Source organism: Pseudophryne corroboree, chromosome 4 (genome assembly GCF_028390025.1).
Source record: "Pseudophryne corroboree isolate aPseCor3 chromosome 4, aPseCor3.hap2, whole genome shotgun sequence".
NCBI classification, from domain to species: Eukaryota; Metazoa; Chordata; class Amphibia; order Anura; family Myobatrachidae; genus Pseudophryne; species Pseudophryne corroboree.
Window position 1 is genome coordinate 791,648,483 of NC_086447.1, and position 19,472 is coordinate 791,667,954.

A 19,472-nucleotide genomic window follows, 5' to 3' on the forward strand; every position below is an offset into this window, starting at 1 on the left:
CACCTACCCGTGGTTTTTTTTTTTTCATTCTTCTTTATACATACTACTATAGTAGCTTACTGTAGCAGTCTGCGGTGCTGTGCTGACCTGACAGTGTCCAGCAGGTCCGTCATCAGTCATTACATAATAAATATATATAGTACCTGTCCGGCTGCAGTACTAGTGATATTATATTGATTTCATCTCATTATCAATAATTTATCATCCAGTCTAGACTCTATATTAGCAGCAGACACAGTACGTTAGTCCACGGCTGTAGCTACCTCTGTGTCGGCACTCGGCAGTCCATCCATAATTGTATACCACCTACCCGTGTTTTTTTTTTTTCTTTCTTCTTTGTACATACTACTATAGAGTATAGTAGCTTACTGTAGCAGTCTGCGGTGCTGCTGAGCTGACAGTGTCCAGCAGGTCCGTCATCAGTCATCATTACCTAATAAATATATTATCTACCTGTCCGGCTGCAGTACTAGTGATATTATATATACATACATATATATATTGATTTCATCTCATTATCAATCATCCAGTCTATATTAGCAGCAGACACAGTACGTTAGTCCACGGCTGTAGCTACCTCTGTGTCGGCACTCGGCAGTCCATCCATAATTGTATACCACCTACCCGTGGTTTTTTTTTTTTTCTTTCTTCTTTGTACATACTACTATAGTATAGTAGCTTACTGTAGCAGTCTGCGGTGCTGCTGAGCTGACAGTGTCCAGCAGGTCCGTCATCAGTCATCATTACCTAATAAATATATTATCTACCTGTCCGGCTGCAGTACTAGTGATATTATATATACATACATATATATATATTGATTTCATCTCATTATCAATCATCCAGTCTATATTAGCAGCAGACACAGTACGTTAGTCCACGGCTGTAGCTACCTCTGTGTCGGCACTCGGCAGTCCATCCATAATTGTATACCACCTACCCGTGGTTTTTTTTTTTTCTTTCTTCTTTGTACATACTACTATAGTATAGTAGCTTACTGTAGCAGTCTGCGGTGCTGCTGAGCTGACAGTGTCCAGCAGGTCCGTCATCAGTCATCATTACCTAATAAATATATTATCTACCTGTCCGGCTGCAGTATTAGTGATATTATATATACATACATATATATATATTGATTTCATCTCATTATCATCCAGTCTATATTAGCAGCAGACACAGTACGGTAGTCCACGGCTGTAGCTACCTCTGTGTCGGCACTCGGCAGTCCATCCATAATTGTATACCACCTACCCGTGGTTTTTTTTTTTTCTTTCTTCTTTGTACATACTACTATAGAGTATAGTAGCTTACTGTAGCAGTCTGCGGTGCTGCTGAGCTGACAGTGTCCAGCAGGTCCGTCTTCAGTCATCATTACCTAATAAATATATTATCTACCTGTCCGGCTGCAGTACTAGTGATATTATATATACATACATATATATATATTGATTTCATCTCATTATCAATCATCCAGTCTATATTAGCAGCAGACACAGTACGTTAGTCCACAGCTGTAGCTACCTCTGTGTCGGCACTCGGCAGTCCATCCATAATTGTATACCACCTACCCGTGGTTTTTTTTTTTCTTTCTTCTTTGTACATACTACTATAGTATAGTAGCTTACTGTAGCAGTCTGCGGTGCTGCTGAGCTGACAGTGTCCAGCAGGTCCGTCATCAGTCATCATTACCTAATAAATATATTATCTACCTGTCCGGCTGCAGTACTAGTGATATTATATATACATACATATATATATTGATTTCATATCATTATCATCCAGTCTATATTAGCAGCAGACACAGTACGTTAGTCCACGGCTGTAGCTACCTCTGTGTCGGCACTCGGCAGTCCATCCATAATTGTATACCACCTACCCGTGGTTTTTTTTTTCTTTCTTCTTTGTACATACTACTATAGTATAGTAGCTTACTGTAGCAGTCTGCGGTGCTGCTGAGCTGACAGTGTCCAGCAGGTCCGTCATCAGTCATCATTACCTAATAAATATATTATCTACCTGTCCGGCTGCAGTACTAGTGATATTATATATACATACATATATATATTGATTTCATATCATTATCATCCAGTCTATATTAGCAGCAGACACAGTACGGTAGTCCACGGCTGTAGCTACCTCTGTGTCGGCACTCGGCAGTCCATCCATAATTGTATACCACCTACCCGTGGTTTTTTTTTTTCTTTCTTCTTTGTACATACTACTATAGTATAGTAGCTTACTGTAGCAGTCTGCGGTGCTGCTGAGCTGACAGTGTCCAGCAGGTCCGTCATCAGTCATCATTACCTAATAAATATATTATCTACCTGTCCGGCTGCAGTACTAGTGATATTATATATACATACATATATATATTGATTTCATATCATTATCATCCAGTCTATATTAGCAGCAGACACAGTACGTTAGTCCACGGCTGTAGCTACCTCTGTGTCGGCACTCGGCAGTCCATCCATAAGTATACTAGTATCCATCCATCTCCATTGTTTACCTGAGGTGCCTTTTAGTTGTGCCTATTAAAATATGGAGAACAAAAATGTTGAGGTTCCAAAATTAGGGAAAGATCAAGATCCACTTCCACCTCGTGCTGAAGCTGCTGCCACTAGTCATGGCCGAGACGATGAAATGCCAGCAACGTCGTCTGCCAAGGCCGATGCCCAATGTCATAGTACAGAGCATGTCAAATCCAAAACACCAAATATCAGTAAAAAAAGGACTCCAAAACCTAAAATAAAATTGTCGGAGGAGAAGCGTAAACTTGCCAATATGCCATTTACCACACGGAGTGGCAAGGAACGGCTGAGGCCCTGGCCTATGTTCATGGCTAGTGGTTCAGCTTCACATGAGGATGGAAGCACTCAGCCTCTCGCTAGAAAAATGAAAAGACTCAAGCTGGCAAAAGCAGTAGCACCGCAAAGAACTGTGCGTTCTTCGAAATCCCAAATCCACAAGGAGAGTCCGACTCCAATTGTGTCGGTTGCAATGCCTGACCTTCCCACCATTTGCACGCCCCCTGCAAGTGCTGGAAGGAGCACCCGCAGTCCAGTTCCTGATAGTCAGATTGAAGATGTCAGTGTTGAAGTACACCAGGATGAGGAGGATATGGGTGTAGCTGGCGCTGGGGAGGAAATTGACCAGGAGGATTCTGATGGTGAGGTGGTTTGTTTAAGTCAGGCACCCGGGGAGACACCTGTTGTCCGTGGGAGGAATATGGCCACTGACATGCCTGGTGAAAATACCAAAAAAATCAACTCTTCGGTGTGGAAGTATTTCAACAGAAATGCGGACAACAGGTGTCAAGCCGTGTGTTGCCTTTGTCAAGCTGTAATAAGTAGGGGTAAGGACGTTAACCACCTCGGAACATCCTCCCTTATACGTCACCTGCAGCGCATTCATAATAAGTCAGTGACAAGTTCAAAAACTTTGGGTGACAGCGGAAGCAGTCCACTGACCAGTAAATCCCTTCCTCTTGTAACCAAGCTCACGCAAACCACCCCACCAACTCCCTCAGTGTCAATTTCCTCCTTCCCCAGGAATGCCAATAGTCCTGCAGGCCATGTCACTGGCAATTCTGACGATTCCTCTCCTGCCTGGGATTCCTCCGATGCATCCTTGCGTGTAACGCCTACTGCTGCTGGCGCTGCTGTTGTTGCTGCTGGGAGTCGATGGTCATCCCAGAGGGGAAGTCGTAAGACCACTTTTACTACTTCCACCAAGCAATTGACTGTCCAACAGTCCTTTGCGAGGAAGATGAAATATCACAGCAGTCATCCTACTGCAAAGCGGATAACTGAGGCCTTGGCATCCTGGGTGGTGAGAAACGTGGTTCCGGTATCCATCATTACTGCAGAGCCAACTAGAGACTTGTTGGAGGTACTGTGTCCCCGGTACCAAATACCATCTAGGTTCCATTTCTCTAGGCAGGCGATACCGAAAATGTACACAGACCTCAGAAAAAGAGTCACCAGTGTCCTAAAAAATGCAGCTGTACCCAATGTCCACTTAACCACGGACATGTGGACAAGTGGAGCAGGGCAGGGTCAGGACTATATGACTGTGACAGCCCACTGGGTAGATGTATGGACTCCCGCCGCAAGAACAGCAGCGGCGGCACCAGTAGCAGCATCTCGCAAACGCCAACTCTTTCTTTGGCAGGCTACGCTTTGTATCACCGGTTTCCAGAATACGCACACAGCTGAAAACCTCTTACGGCAACTGAGGAAGATCATCGCGGAATGGCTTACCCCAATTGGACTCTCCTGTGGATTTGTGGCATCGGACAACGCCAGCAATATTGTGTGTGCATTAAATATGGGCAAATTCCAGCACGTCCCATGTTTTGCACATACCTTGAATTTGGTGGTGCAGAATTATTTAAAAAACGTCAGGGGCGTGCAAGAGATGCTGTCGGTGGCCAGAAGAATTGCGGGACACTTTCGGCGTACAGGCACCACAGAAGACTGGAGCACCACCAAAAACTACTGAACCTGCCCTGCCATCATCTGAAGCAAGAAGTGGTAACGAGGTGGAATTCAACCCTCTATATGCTTCAGAGGTTGGAGGAGCAGCAAAAGGCCATTCAAGCCTATACAATTGAGCACGATATAGGAGGTGGAATGCACCTGTCTCAAGCGCAGTGGAGAATGATTTCAACGTTGTGCAAGGTTCTGATGCCCTTTGAACTTGCCACACGTGAAGTCAGTTCAGACACTGCCAGCCTGAGTCAGGTCATTCCCCTCATCAGGCTTTTGCAGAAGAAGCTGGAGACATTGAAGGAGGAGCTAACACGGAGCGATTCCGCTAGGCATGTGGGACTTGTGGATGGAGCCCTTAATTCGCTTAACAAGGATTCACGGGTGGTCAATCTGTTGAAATCAGAGCACTACATTTTGGCCACCGTGCTCGATCCTAGATTTAAAACCTACCTTGGATCTCTCTTTCCGGCAGACACAAGTCAGCTGGGGTTGAAAGACCTGCTGGTGAGAAAATTGTCAAGTCAAGCGGAACGCGACCTGTCAACATCTCCTCCTTCACATTCTCCCGCAACTGGGGGTGCGAGGAAAAGGCTCAGAATTCCGAGCCCACCCGCTGGCGGTGATGCAGGGCAGTCTGGAGCGACTGCTGATGCTGACATCTGGTCCGGACTGAAGGACCTGACAACGATTACGGACATGTCGTCTACTGTCACTGCATATGATTCTCTCAACATTGAAAGAATGGTGGAGGATTATATGAGTGACCGCATCCAAGTAGGCACGTCACACAGTCCGTACTTATACTGGCAGGAAAAAGAGGCAATTTGGAGGCCCTTGCACAAACTGGCTTTATTCTACCTAAGTTGTCCTCCCACAAGTGTGTACTCCGAAAGAGTGTTTAGTGCCGCCGCTCACCTTGTCAGCAATCGGCGTACGAGGTTACATCCAGAAAATGTGGAGAAGATGATGTTCATTAAAATGAATTATAATCAATTCCTCCGTGGAGACATTGACCAGCAGCAATTGCCTCCACAAAGTACACAGGGAGCTGAGATGGTGGATTCCAGTGGGGACGAATTGATAATCTGTGAGGAGGGGGATGTACACGGTGATATATCGGAGGATGATGATGAGGTGGACATCTTGCCTCTGTAGAGCCAGTTTGTGCAAGGAGAGATTAATTGCTTCTTTTTTGGTGGGGGTCCAAACCAACCCGTCATTTCAGTCACAGTCGTGTGGCAGACCCTGTCACTGAAATGATGGGTTGGTTAAAGTGTGCATGTCCTGTTTATACAACATAAGGGTGGGTGGGAGGGCCCAAGGACAATTCCATCTTGCACCTCTTTTTTCTTTAATTTTTCTTTGCGTCATGTGCTGTTTGTGGAATGTTTTTTGGAAGGGCCATCCTGCGTGACACTGCAGTGCCACTCCTAGATGGGCCCGGTGTTTGTGTCGGCCACTAGGGTCGCTTATCTTACTCACACAGCTACCTCATTGCGCCTCTTTTTTTCTTTGCGTCATGTGCTGTTTGGGGAGGGTTTTTTGGAAGGGACATCCTGCGTGACACTGCAGTGCCACTCCTAGATGGGCCCGGTGTTTGTGTCGGCCACTAGGGTCGCTTATCTTACTCACACAGCTACCTCATTGCGCCTCTTTTTTTCTTTGCGTCATGTGCTGTTTGGGGAGGGTTTTTTGGAAGGGACATCCTGCGTGACACTGCAGTGCCACTCCTAGATGGGCCCGGTGTTTGTGTCGGCCACTAGGGTCGCTTATCTTACTCACACAGCTACCTCATTGCGCCTCTTTTTTTCTTTGCGTCATGTGCTGTTTGGGGAGGGTTTTTTGGAAGGGACATCCTGCGTGACACTGCAGTGCCACTCCTAGATGGGCCCGGTGTTTGTGTCGGCCACTAGGGTCGCTTATCTTACTCACACAGCTACCTCATTGCGCCTCTTTTTTTCTTTGCGTCATGTGCTGTTTGGGGAGGGTTTTTTGGAAGGGCCATCCTGCGTGACACTGCAGTGCCACTCCTAGATGGGCCCGGTGTTTGTGTCGGCCACTAGGGTCGCTTATCTTACTCACACAGCTACCTCATTGCGCCTCTTTTTTTCTTTGCGTCATGTGCTGTTTGGGGAGGGTTTTTTGGAAGGGCCATCCTGCGTGACACTGCAGTGCCACTCCTAGATGGGCCCGGTGTTTGTGTCGGCCACTAGGGTCGCTTATCTTACTCACACAGCTACCTCATTGCGCCTCTTTTTTTCTTTGCGTCATGTGCTGTTTGGGGAGGGTTTTTTGGAAGGGCCATCCTGCGTGACACTGCAGTGCCACTCCTAGATGGGCCCGGTGTTTGTGTCGGCCACTAGGGTCGCTTATCTTACTCAAACAGCTACCTCATTGCGCCTCTTTTTTTCTTTGCGTCATGTGCTGTTTGGGGAGGGTTTTTTGGAAGGGCCATCCTGCGTGACACTGCAGTGCCACTCCTAGATGGGCCCGGTGTTTGTGTCGGCCACTAGGGTCGCTTATCTTACTCACACAGCTACCTCATTGCGCCTCTTTTTTTCTTTGCGTCATGTGCTGTTTGGGGAGGGTTTTTTGGAAGGGACATCCTGCGTGACACTGCAGTGCCACTCCTAGATGAGCCCGGTGTTTGTGTCGGCCACTAGGGTCGCTTAGCTTAGTCATCCAGCGACCTAGGTGCAAATTTTAGGACTAAAAATAATATTGTGAGGTGTGAGGTATTCAGAATAGACTGAAAATGAGTGTAAATTATGGTTTTTGAGGTTAATAATACTTTGGGATCAAAATGACCCCCAAATTCTATGATTTAAGCTGTTTTTTAGTGTTTTTTAAAAAAAAACACCCGAATCCAAAACACACCCGAATCCGACAAAAAAAATTCGGTGAGGTTTTGCCAAAACGCGGTCGAACCCAAAACACGGCCGCGGAACCGAACCCAAAACCAAAACACAAAACCCGAAAAATTTCCGGCGCTCATCTCTACACTGAACCCAAAAGCCCCTAAGTGGGGTTTGTCAACTAGAATGATTCCTTATTTGGGTTAATGTGGGCTGTATGAAGCTGGTTTACAGGGTGGCAACTGCCATAAAACCCCATGGCTGAGAGGCCTTAGGTCCACATGGATGAGTGGTCTTAGCTCAACATTACTGGGCCCCCTTGGGGTCCTTATGGGCTTGGCTGACCTTGTTGGCCTCAAGGCTATGGCCAGTACTGCCTTAGTGCCCTGTATCCACATGGTGTGTTAGGCCTCAGGTGGGATTTTTCTTATTGTCCTCTGAGTAGATGAATGTTATTAGGAATTGGTGATTATTTAGTTATGGTACAGAGGCTGGAACCTGACTGATGCTGGTTTACAGCTTCAAGATTCACCAAGTGCTACTGTATGTCTGCAGGGATGAATTATACATGTATTTATTAATATTTATTTATAGAGTGTCAGCATATTCATTCCGCTGTGCTTTGCAATTGAGAGTGAATACAGGGATAAAACAAGACTGGGCATTAATAGAGCGAGAGATATGAGCATATTATTAGGCTATCGTGGGCAAGTACTCATTCATCTATGAGCTGAACATCAAATATAAACATATACAACTTTTGAAGAGATGGTAAGGGTTTGGCCAAATCACATATCAGTTTATGCTACCGTGAACGAACCGTGAACAAACCATGAAAGAGCTAAAGATATGCAAATGACAACACACAGGTACAAAAAAAAAAATACATGGCAAATTGCTACATTTGTTGTGGGGGTATCAAATTTGCACAGATACACTATGAGTCAGAGGTTGGTGCAGACGCAGGCGTGGCTGTTGACAGTCGTCCATCTCTGGCTTTATGCAAAGGCTGCTACAGATCCCTTCCCTGGTGTACACCCATGCATGACTGTGCAAGGACTGAGACACTCACTATGAGCATCTGTAGAATCTTGGTCTCACTATTGAATCTTGCACTAGCCCTATGGTAGGTGCAGCTTTTCCATCTGAGCATGGCCTCCAAAGTGAACGACTTGGCGTCTGTGTATGCGACCAATTCAGCGTCACTCCGACTACACTATAAAACACATGCCCATAAGATGGACCATCTGTGTGTGTCTGTTTAGGCACCTACAAGTCACAACCCAGGATCTCCCACCATATTTCCAAAACATTTCTGATACTGTGCGTCTCAATCACAACAGCACCTTTGTGTGTGGAATCCATGTGCCATGAACCTCATAAGCGAATTGCTCCTTCTACCAAATTTAAATCCACCATCATTTCAATGAGAACATCCTACAGATAAATGGTATGATAAAGCAGTCAGCTCCTAACTGCTATGTCTGGTACTTTATCTCCAGTGACTTTATCTCCATCCAAGGCTTAGTAAATAGACCCCTAAGCCTTGCAGAAAGATAAAGTACCAACCAATCAGCTCCTAACTGGCATGTTACAGGCTCTGTTTGAAAAATGTCAAGAGCTACTTGTTTGGTACATAATCTCCATCCACTTTATCTCTGTACAAGTCTTAGTACATAGACCCCATAGTTAGAAGTACATACATGCAAACCAACCAAGCAAGCTCACAGGGACTTCCTGCCCATAGCACCTAAAAGCATTAGAAGCCTCTCTATTTCTCTGACGTCCTAGTGGATGCTGGGAACTCCGTAAGGATCATGGGGAATAGATGGGCTCCGCAGGAGACTGGGCACTCTAAAAGAAAGATTAGGTACTATCTGGTGTGCACTGGCTCCTCCCTCAATGCCCCTCCTCCAGACCTCAGTTAGAATCTGTGCCCGGCCAGAGCTGGGTGCTCCTAGTGGGCTCTCCTGAGCTTGCTAGAAAGAAAGTATTTGTTAGGTTTTTTATTTTCAGTGAGATCTGCTGGCAACAGACTCACTGCTACGTGGGACTGAGGGGAGAGAAGCAAACCTACCTGCGTGCAGCTAGCTTGTGCTTCTTAGGCTACTGGACACCATTAGCTCCAGAGGGTTCGAACACAGGGCCTGACCTCGATCGTCCGTTCCCGGAGCCGCGCCGCCGTCCCCCTTGCAGAGCCAGAAGACAGTAGGAGATGAAATCGGCGGCAGAAGACTCCGGTCTTCATTAAGGTAGCGCACAGCACTGCAGCTGTGCGCCATTGCTCTCACTGCACACCACACACTCCGGTCACTGTAGGGTGCAGGACGCTGGGGGGGGGGGCGCCCTGGGCAGCAATTAAGGTACCTTTTTGGCAAAATAACACATATATCCAGTCAGGCACTGGATATATGTTCGAGCCTCCGCCATTTTTTACACATAGAAGCGGGACAGAAGCCCGCCGCTGAGGGGGCGGGCCTTCTTCCTCAGCACACCAGCGCCATTTTCTCTTCACAGCTCCGCTGGAAGGACGCTCCCCAGGCTCTCCCCTGCAGTATCCTGTACAAGAAGGGTAAAAAAGAGAGGGGGGGGCACATAAATTTAGGCGCAAATAGGATAAAAGCAGCTATTGGGAAAAATCACTCATTATAGTGTAAATCCCTGTGTTATATAGCGCTGTGGTGTGTGCTGGCATACTCTCTCTCTGTCTCCCCAAAGGACTTTGTGGGGTCCTGTCCTCAGTCAGAGCATTCCCTGTGTGTGTGCGGTGTGTCGGTACGGCTGTGTCGACATGTTTGATGAGGAGGGTTACGTGGAGGCGGAGCAAGGGCAGATAAGTGTGGTGTCGCCCCCGACGGGGCCGACACCGGATTGGATGGATATGTGGAAGGTCTTAACAGACAGTGTCAACTCCTTACATAAAAGGTTCGATGACGCAGCAGCCTTGGGACAGCCGGGATCTCAGCCCGCGCCTGCCCAGGCGTCTCAGAGGCCATCAGGGGCTCATAAACGCCCGCTAGCTCAGATGGTAGACACAGATGTCGACACGGAGTCTGACTCCAGTGTAGATGAGGATGAGACAAATGCACAGTCTACAAAAGCCATCCGATGCATGATTACTGCAATGAAAAATGTATTGCACATTTCTGATGCTAACCCGGTTACTACCAAGAAGGGTATTATGTTTGGGGAGAAAAAGCAGCCAGTGACTTTTCCCCCATCTGATGAATTAAATGAATTGTGTGAGGAAGCGTGGAGTTCCCCCGATAAGAAACTAGTGATTTCTAAGAGGTTACTGATGGCGTACCCTTTCCCGCCAACGGACAGGTTACGTTGGGAAACATCCCCTAGGGTGGACAAGGTGCTCACACGCTTATCTAAAAAGGTGGCACTGCCGTCTCAGGATACGGCCGCCCTAAAGGAGCCTGCGGATAGAAAGCAGGAAGCTATCCTGAAGTCTGTGTATACACACTCAGGTACTATACTGAGACCTGCTATTGCTTCAGCATGGATGTGTAGTGCTGCAGCCGCATGGTCTGATACCCTGTCAGACAACATTGATTCCCTCGACAGGGATACTATTTTGCTAACCATAGAACATATAAAAGACATCGTCTTATATATGCGGGATGCACAGAGGGACATTTGCCTGCTGGCATCTAGAATTAATGCAATGTCCATTTCTGCCAGGAGAGTATTATGGACTCGGCAGTGGACAGGTGATGCTGATTCTAAAAGAAACATGGAGGTTTTGCCTTATAAGGGTGAGGAATTGTTTGGGGACGGTCTCTCGGACCTCGTATCCACGGCAACAGCCGGGAAGTCAACTTTTTTACCTCAGTTTCCCTCACAGCCTAAGAAAGCACCGTATTATCATGTACAGTCCTTTCGGACTCAGAAAGGCAAGCGGATCAGAGGCGCATCCTTTCTGCCCAGAGGCAGGGGTAGAGGAAAGAAGCTGCACCAGGCAGCCAGTTCCCAAGAACAAAAATCCTCCCCCGCTTCCTCTAAGTCCACCGCATGACGCTTGGGCTCCACAGGCGGAGCCGGGTGCGGTGGGGGCGCGTCTCCGAAACTTCGGCAACCAGTGGGTTCGCTCACAAGTGGATCTCTGGGCTGTACAAATTGTATCTCAGGGATACAAGCTGGAGTTCGAGGCGACTCCCCCTCGCCGTTACCTCAAATCAGCCTTGCCAGCTGCTCCCAGGGAAAGGGAGGTAGTACTGGCGGCAATTCACAAGCTGTACCTCCAGCAGGTGATAATCAAGGTTCCCCTCCTTCAACAGGGACGGGGTTACTATTCCACAATGTTTGTGGTACCGAAACCAGACGGTTCGGTGAGACCCATTCTGAATTTAAAATCCTTGAACACTTATATAAGGAAGTTCAAGTTCAAAATGGAATCGCTCAGGGCGGTTATTGCAAGCCTGGAAGAGGGGGATTTTATGGTGTCGCTGGACATCAAGGATGCTTACTTGCATGTCCCCATTTACCCACCTCACCAGGAGTACCTCAGGTTTGTGGTACAGGATTGTCATTACCAATTCCAGACGTTGCCGTTTGGTCTGTCCACGGCACCGAGAGTATTTACCAAGGTAATGGCCGAAATGATGATACTCCTTCGGAAGAAGGGAGTTATAATTATCCCGTACTTGGACGATCTCCTAATAAAGGCGAGGTCCAGAGAGGAGTTGTTAGTCAGCGTAGCACTCTCTCGGGAAGTGTTGCAACAGCACGGCTGGATTCTGAAAATCCCAAAGTCGCAGCTGATTCCTGCGACGCGTCTGCTCTTCCTGGGCATGATTCTGGACACAGAACAGAAGAAGGTGTTTCTCCCAGTGGAGAAGGCCCAGGAATTGTCATCTCTGGTCAGGGACCTCCTGAAACCAAAACAGGTGTCGGTGCATTACTGCACGCGAGTCCTGGGAAAGATGGTGGCTTCTTACGAAGCAATTCCCTTCGGCAGGTTCCATGCAAGGATCTTTCAGTGGGATCTGTTAGACAAATGGTCCGGATCGCATCTTCAGATGCATCGGTTGATCACCCAGTCCCCAAGGGCCAGGGTGTCTCTGCTGTGGTGGCTGCAGAGTGCTCATCTTCTCGAGGGCCGCAGATTCGGCATACAGGACTGAGTCCTGGTGACCACGAATGCAAGCCTCCGAGGATGGGGGGCAGTCACTCAGGGAAGGAACTTCCAAGGACAGTGGTCAAGTCAGGAGACTTCACTACACATAAATATACTGGAACTAAGGGCCATTTACAATGCCCTGAGTCGAGCAGAGCCCCTGCTTCAAAACCAACCAGTGCTGATTCAATCAGACAACATCACGGCGGTCGCCCATGTAAACCGCCAGGGCGGCACAAGAAGCAGGATGGCGATGGCAGAAGCCACAAGGATTCTCCGATGGGCGGAGAATCACGTGCTAGCACTGTCAGCAGTGTTCATCCGGGAGTGGACAACTGGGAAGCAGATTTCCTCAGCAGGCACGACCTCCACCCGGGAGAGTGGGGACTTCATCCAGAAGTCTTCACACAGATTGTAAACCATTGGGAACGGCCACAGGTGGACATGATGGCGTCCCGCCTCAACAGAAAGCTAAAAAAATATTGCGCCAGGTCAAGGGACCCTCAGGCGATAGCTGTGGACGCACTAGTGACACCGTGGGTGTACCAGTCGGTTTATGTGTTCCCTCCTCTTCCTCTCATACCCAAGGTACTGAGGATAGTAAGAAAGAGAGGAGTAAGAACTATACTCATCGTTCCGGATTGGCCAAGAAGAACTTGGTACCAGGAACTACAAGAAATGATCTCAGAGGACCCATGGCCTCTGCCTCTCAGACAGGACCTGTTACAGCAGGGGCCCTGTCTCTTCCAAGACTTACCGCGGCTGCGCTTGACGGCATGGCGTTTGAACGCCGGATCCTAACGGAAAAGGGCATTCCAGATGAAGTGATTCCTACGCTGATAAAAGCTAGGAAGGATGTGACAGCAAATCATTATCACCGCATATGGCGGAAATATGTTGCCTGGTGTGAGGCCAGGAAGGCCCCAACAGAGGAATTCCAGCTGGGGCGATTTCTGCACTTCCTACAGTCAGGCGTGACTATGGGCCTAAAATTGGGGTCCATAAAGGTCCAGATTTCGGCCCTATCTATTTTCTTTCAAAAAGAACTGGCTTCACTGCCTGAAGTTCAGACGTTTGTTAAGGGAGTGCTGCATATTCAGCCCCCTTTTGTGCCTCCAGTGGCACCTTGGGATCTTAACGTTGTGTTGGATTTCCTGAAATCCCACTGGTTTGAGCCACTTAAGACCGTGGAGCTAAAATATCTCACGCGGAAAGTGGTCATGCTATTGGCCTTAGCTTCGGCTAGGCGTGTGTCAGAATTGGCGGCTTTGTCATGAAAAAGCCCTTATCTGATCTTTCATATGGACAGGGCAGAATTGAGGACTCGTCCCCAATTTCTCCCTAAGGTGGTGTCAGCGTTTCATTTGAACCAACCTATTGTTGTGCCTGCGGCTACTCGGGACTTGGAGGACTCCAAGTTACTGGATGTAGTCAGGGCTTTGAAAATCTATGTAGCCAGGACGGCTGGAGTCAGGAAAACTGACTCGCTGTTTGTCCTGCATGCACCCAACAAGCTGGGTGCTCCTGCTTCAAAGCAAACTATTGCGCGCTGGATCTGTAACACGATTCAGCAAGCTCATTCTGCGGCAGGGTTACCGCATCCTAAATCGGTAAAAGCCCATTCCACAAGGAAGGTGGGCTCTTCTTGGGCGACTGCCCGAGGGGTCTCGGCTTTACAGCTTTGCCGAGCTGCTACTTGGTCGGGTTCAAACACATTTGCTAAGTTCTACAAGTTTGATACCCTGGCTGAGGAGGACCTTGCCTTTGCTCATTCGGTGCTGCAGAGTCAACCGCACTCTCCCGCCCGTTTGGGAGCTTTGGTATAATCCCCATGGTCCTTACGGAGTTCCCAGCATCCACTAGGACGTCAGAGAAAATAAGAATTTACTCACCGGTAATTCTATTTCTCGTAGTCCGTAGTGGATGCTGGGCGCCCGTCCCAAGTGCGGACTCTCTGCAATATATGTATATAGTTATTGCTTAACTAAAGGGTTATTGTTATGAGCCATCTGTTACTGAGACTCAGTTGTTGTTCATACTGTTAACTGGGTATGGTTATCACAAGTTGTACAGTGTGATTGGTGTGGCTGGTATGAGTCTTACCCTGGATTCCAAATCCTTTCCTTGTTGTGTTAGCTCTTCCGGGCACAGTTTCCCTAACTGAGGTCTGGAGGAGGGGCATAGAGGGAGGAGCCAGTGCACACCAGATAGTACCTAATCTTTCTTTTAGAGTGCCCAGTCTCCTGCGGAGCCCGTCTATTCCCCATGGTCCTTACGGAGTTCCCAGCATCCACTACGGACTACGAGAAATAGAATTACCGGTGAGTAAATTCTTATTTTTTCCTTTACACTTGTGCTTTTATTTTACAGTTTTCTTTGTATAAATATTTAGTATCACTCCTCAAGAGGCAATCTGTACTATTGAGACTGATACCAGCGCTGGAATTCTTGGGAATTTTTAAGCTTGTGATATTGTACATCTGGTTTGGTTAATAAGTGAGATATTAATTTGGTCTGTTTCCCAAAAAGCATGTTACGATTTAACTGGAACAACTGGTAGTGAGCCAAATGTTAGTTTTAGGTTTTCCATCCAAAATTGCTCTATGTTTGAATATTGCCACCATGGTTGGAACAGTGTTCCAGCTTATTCAGAATCACCTCCGCTCACTGGGAACATTGGACCTAGTTATATACGAGAGAGGTGCCAGCTAAAGATGATTTTATAAATATTCTTTTATTTGTAGAACAAACGAATATGTTCTTTGCTGAATTGCATGTCTTCTCAACACCTCAGCTAGCTCATTTTCCCGTTCCCTCTGCCACGTCTGGTTGGTTTATGACTATTTAATGAATTTTGGATGTAAACAGTTTTATTCACGGACAGTCACGACAATGAGCGAAAACATCTGGTAAAACTTACTGTTTATAGTCTTTCCATTGCCTATATATTTTGAAAGCAGCCATTTTGTAAGAAGAGTCAATGTTCACGAGAATGTACTCAGATCATATAAAGTATGTTTGGTGAATACACTTACGGGAAAGGCAAACAGTCCTGGGGCTTTCTGGGTGCTAGGTTTAACATGATGACCAAGTGGGTTATACAGGTTTGTTAGCAAACAAAAAAAGTTAGCAATTGGGCAAAACAAATGTTACACTGCAGGTGGGGCAGATGCAACATGTGCAGAGAGATTTAGATGTGGGTGGGTTATACCCCTTTTTCACTAGCTCTAAAAACTAGTGGAAACGGCACCCCTGCTAAGTGATCCGGGAATCCTACCCGGGTAGCTTGACGGGTTGAACACGTGTTCAACCCGGTAAGCTGTGTAGTGTAAACGGAAGCCATGTCGAGGTGACACGGCTCCCGTTCACAGTGAATGGAAGGGTGGCGGGCCCAGCGCCGCCCCTGCCGCGTTAGCAGCAGCGTCACCAACCCGGCAATATGCCGGGTTGGTGGAGCTAGTGTAGAAAGGGGCTGTAGCACGGGTCGCAGCCGTGTCAGACCCGTGCTACAAGTGGAAAAGGGGTTTCATATTGTTTCTGTGCAGGGTAAATACTGGCTGCTTTATTTTTACCCTGCAATTTAGATTTCAGTTTGAACACACCCCACCCAAATCTAATCTCCCTGCATGTTACATCTGCCCCATCTGCAGTGCAATATGGTTTTGCCCAATTGCTAATTTTTTTTTTGTTCGCTAACGAACCTGAATAAGTCCCTAAGTGCACTTGGCACAGTAATTAAAATAGCTGTTTAACAAGTTTCGGCCATTAACAAGTTATTTTTGGGAACAATCAGCAATATGGCATAGCAATATCTCTGGTTTCTAATGAACTGAAAGGAATGACAAATAGTTTCTATCCAATTGATAGGTTGCATTCAAATTAAAATTGGTTCAGTCTACAATATGGAGGACTGTCTTGTGTGTAAGAAATGTGTACAATAATACAATCAAGTAGTTTGTATGTCAATTTTCACACAGGAAATATCACCTATATTAAAAACTATAGTGGAAATGATTGCAAAGGGTATAGATTTTAGAATAATCTATAGAAGGACAGAGGGTCTGATTCAGATTAGTACATAAACTCGATGGAATATGCACAACGAGCCCTGCAACTGCCACCATTTGGAGGCAGGGAGAGGGTGGTGCTGTGACAGTGACCACAATGGAACCAGGTCCAGAGTCCTTTTACAAAGATAAACATACAGCATTGCAAGGATTAAAGTATCTGATCAAGAAGCACGGGATAATAAATCATTGGCCTATCACATGCTACATATTACCTCCCTCCCTCTTCCCTCACACATGGTAGGAGTTCCTATATTTAATCCCCGTAATTTTCATAAACAGATTGAGGTTTTGTTTTTTTCAAAATTACCACAATGCCCAATAATGATCTTATCAAAATCGATACGTTTCTCAACACGCATAGCAGAAAATATGTTTGGAAGACGACCACTATCAGCAGAGGTGGCAAAGAGGAAGAGTCCAGAGCAGCACGATGGCATCTACATAGGAACAAGCATCTGAGGGGCCAATTAGACCTGGAAGAGGAAGAACTGGATCTTATCCAATATATCGCCCAATTGTGACCAAATGAAATGAGGATTGTTGCTAAACTGCAAAACTCATGTGGATCATCAGAGTTAGGCCACCTGTGGCTCCCCACTTGTTGTAAAACAAGTTCTGTTTCTGCCAGCCATAGATAAAAAGCCTATACAACACACTGCTTTACAGCGCTACAAATGTCAACACTGTACAATGCAGCAACCAACATGTTGCATGGTCTACATCACAAAACTGACAGAGAAAGAATTAAAGATTGTAATACTGTATGTATAGTTTGGAGCAGAGAAAGGAAAGGGGGGACATGATTATGATAGAAACTTTCAGATATATCAAGGGTTTTAACAAGGTACGGAAGAAAAACATTCTCCAAAGAAAGAGAAGTACTAAAACACAAGGTAATGCACTGAGACTCGAGGGAGGTAGGTACAGAGGAAATCGGAGGAAAAAATACTTCACAGAAAGGGTTGTGGCTAAGTGGAATAACCTCCCATCAGAGGTGGTAGAGGCTAAGACAGTACAGAAGTTTAACCACACTTGGGATAGGCATAAGGATATTGTTACACAGACACAAGGAACTAAAAGTGTTACCAAAATGATAAAAGAAAAAAGTTACCAAAAGGATAAAAGAAGAAGGGATAGACTAGCATACTCTCCAACTGTGCCTTTTTGGCCGGTACATAACCATTTTTTTATGGTCTGTAGAGCCCAAAAAGAGCTTTGTACCAAGTTTAGGCGTCTCCCAATCCTATTAAATCCTATGGGAGCGACTCGATGACACACACCCTTTGCCCGTGGCCATACCCCCTTCCCTAATTTGTGCCGATTTTCTGCACAGCCGTGTTGGAGTGCATGGACTAGCTGGGCCGAGAGGTTCTCATCTGCTGTCAAGTTCTATGTTTTTCTGTTTCTGTAATCTAAACTCAATTAAAGCATAATTAGCTGTATCCCAATTTACCTGCTCCTGAGAGATTATGTTTCTGAGTGTGATACACATGGATGATATCCGCTGCCACTTCCCTGACATCTGTATCTTCGCTTTGTAGCAGCTGTAATACGCACATCCACAGACGTAATGTATCAGATAAATCTGTAGGGATACAAGACAATATCCTCATTACAGATAACAGGAGGACTAAACAATGATCATCATTTAGCCAAGGACCGAACCAATCAACAACCTCAGTTTGACATGACTGGTTTAAAGTCTGCATGTGGCTTACAGTGGATCTGATGGAGAGATGCCTGCCAAACTGGGTGTAATTACCTGGGAAAACACCCACAACAAATAGTACAGAAATAGCGCATCTTAGCCCATAAGTTGAGCGATACTCATATGGAGATACTGTATGGCGGCATATTAACCCTGTTTAACAAAGATATTTTGTAAATCATATGCTTAAGCATTAGTTAATAAACATTAATTTTGCTTACTAAGTACAGTATTTATCTGCTATTGGGCATCAACATAACTTAAACCTCTCTAATACTGCAGAAATAATGCTCCTGCTAATTTCTGAAAAAAGAAATCTAAAACATACACACAAAAAGTAATATATGCGCTAACATGCAGAAAGCACCTATCAACATTAGCAGCGCCTCCACATTCAGCCAATTACAAGTGTTCACTAGTGCTGCTGTGTATTCATCTTCATGACTCCGCCTACCCCTGGCCACCGCAAATAACAAGGCTTTCTCATAGGTATATGCTTGGTGGTCTGCACCTACATGCAGTTATACTACCACGCCCTATACAGGAGCCTCTGTATCTGTTTACTGGGTATTTCCAGAGCAATGTCAAGCAAAATACAGTACACAAACTGGTGTAGCACTCAGACTGCATCAGCTTCAGCGTAGGCAGCCATTTTTGTGGGCTGGAACAGAACTCATGAAGACACATTATCAGCTCCCTGGAAACTAAACACATCACAAAGCCCACACTAAATGGAAGACATTTTATGACATTAACCAAAGTTCAAATGCAGCCCTATAATTCACTAAGAACCAGTGACACGCCACTAGTTTTCAGTGAACTTTTAAGCTGAATTCCCAGCTCACAAAATGGCTGCTGGAACGATATGCAACTTAAGTAAGTAGATTGTTGGGTTACATTCTGCTGAATATTCGGTTAGCCCACAAAACGTCTTCCACTTTGTGTGAGCAAGAGGTCTGCAGGTATTACACTGCTGGCTAGTTATACAGGATATTTAAATAGATATTAGCTCTCTTTATTTGTATGCATTTTGTGTCTCTGTGAAGTATCTTAGTAAACAGAGCTACTTATGATCAGGGTAAGCTTTGTGTATTTACTGAGGGATTTAACCCTTTTAGCTGGCAGGCGGTTTGTAGCTTTGCTCAGGGATGGTAGCCCTGGGGATCTAGAGGAAGGGGAATGCTTTGATGTGTGTGTTACCCAGGGGACAAGGAGCTCAAA

General features: G+C 46.2%; 1 protein-coding gene across 5 annotated transcripts in view; it reads right to left on the bottom strand.

Annotated features, from left to right (window-relative positions):
* The window catches only part of THADA (THADA armadillo repeat containing), a 1,252,206-nt gene that overhangs the window by 178,154 nt on the left and 1,054,580 nt on the right, over nt 1-19,472 (bottom strand). For 4 of the 5 annotated variants that reach the window (XM_063918333.1, XM_063918332.1, XM_063918330.1 and 1 more), the window contains exon 36: nt 17,997-18,128. The exons of the other annotated variant lie outside the window; for it this stretch is intronic. In XM_063918333.1, the coding sequence (XP_063774403.1) occupies nt 17,997-18,128 (132 nt within the window). The remainder of the gene's footprint in view (nt 1-17,996; nt 18,129-19,472) is intronic. 5 annotated transcript variants of the gene reach the window in all.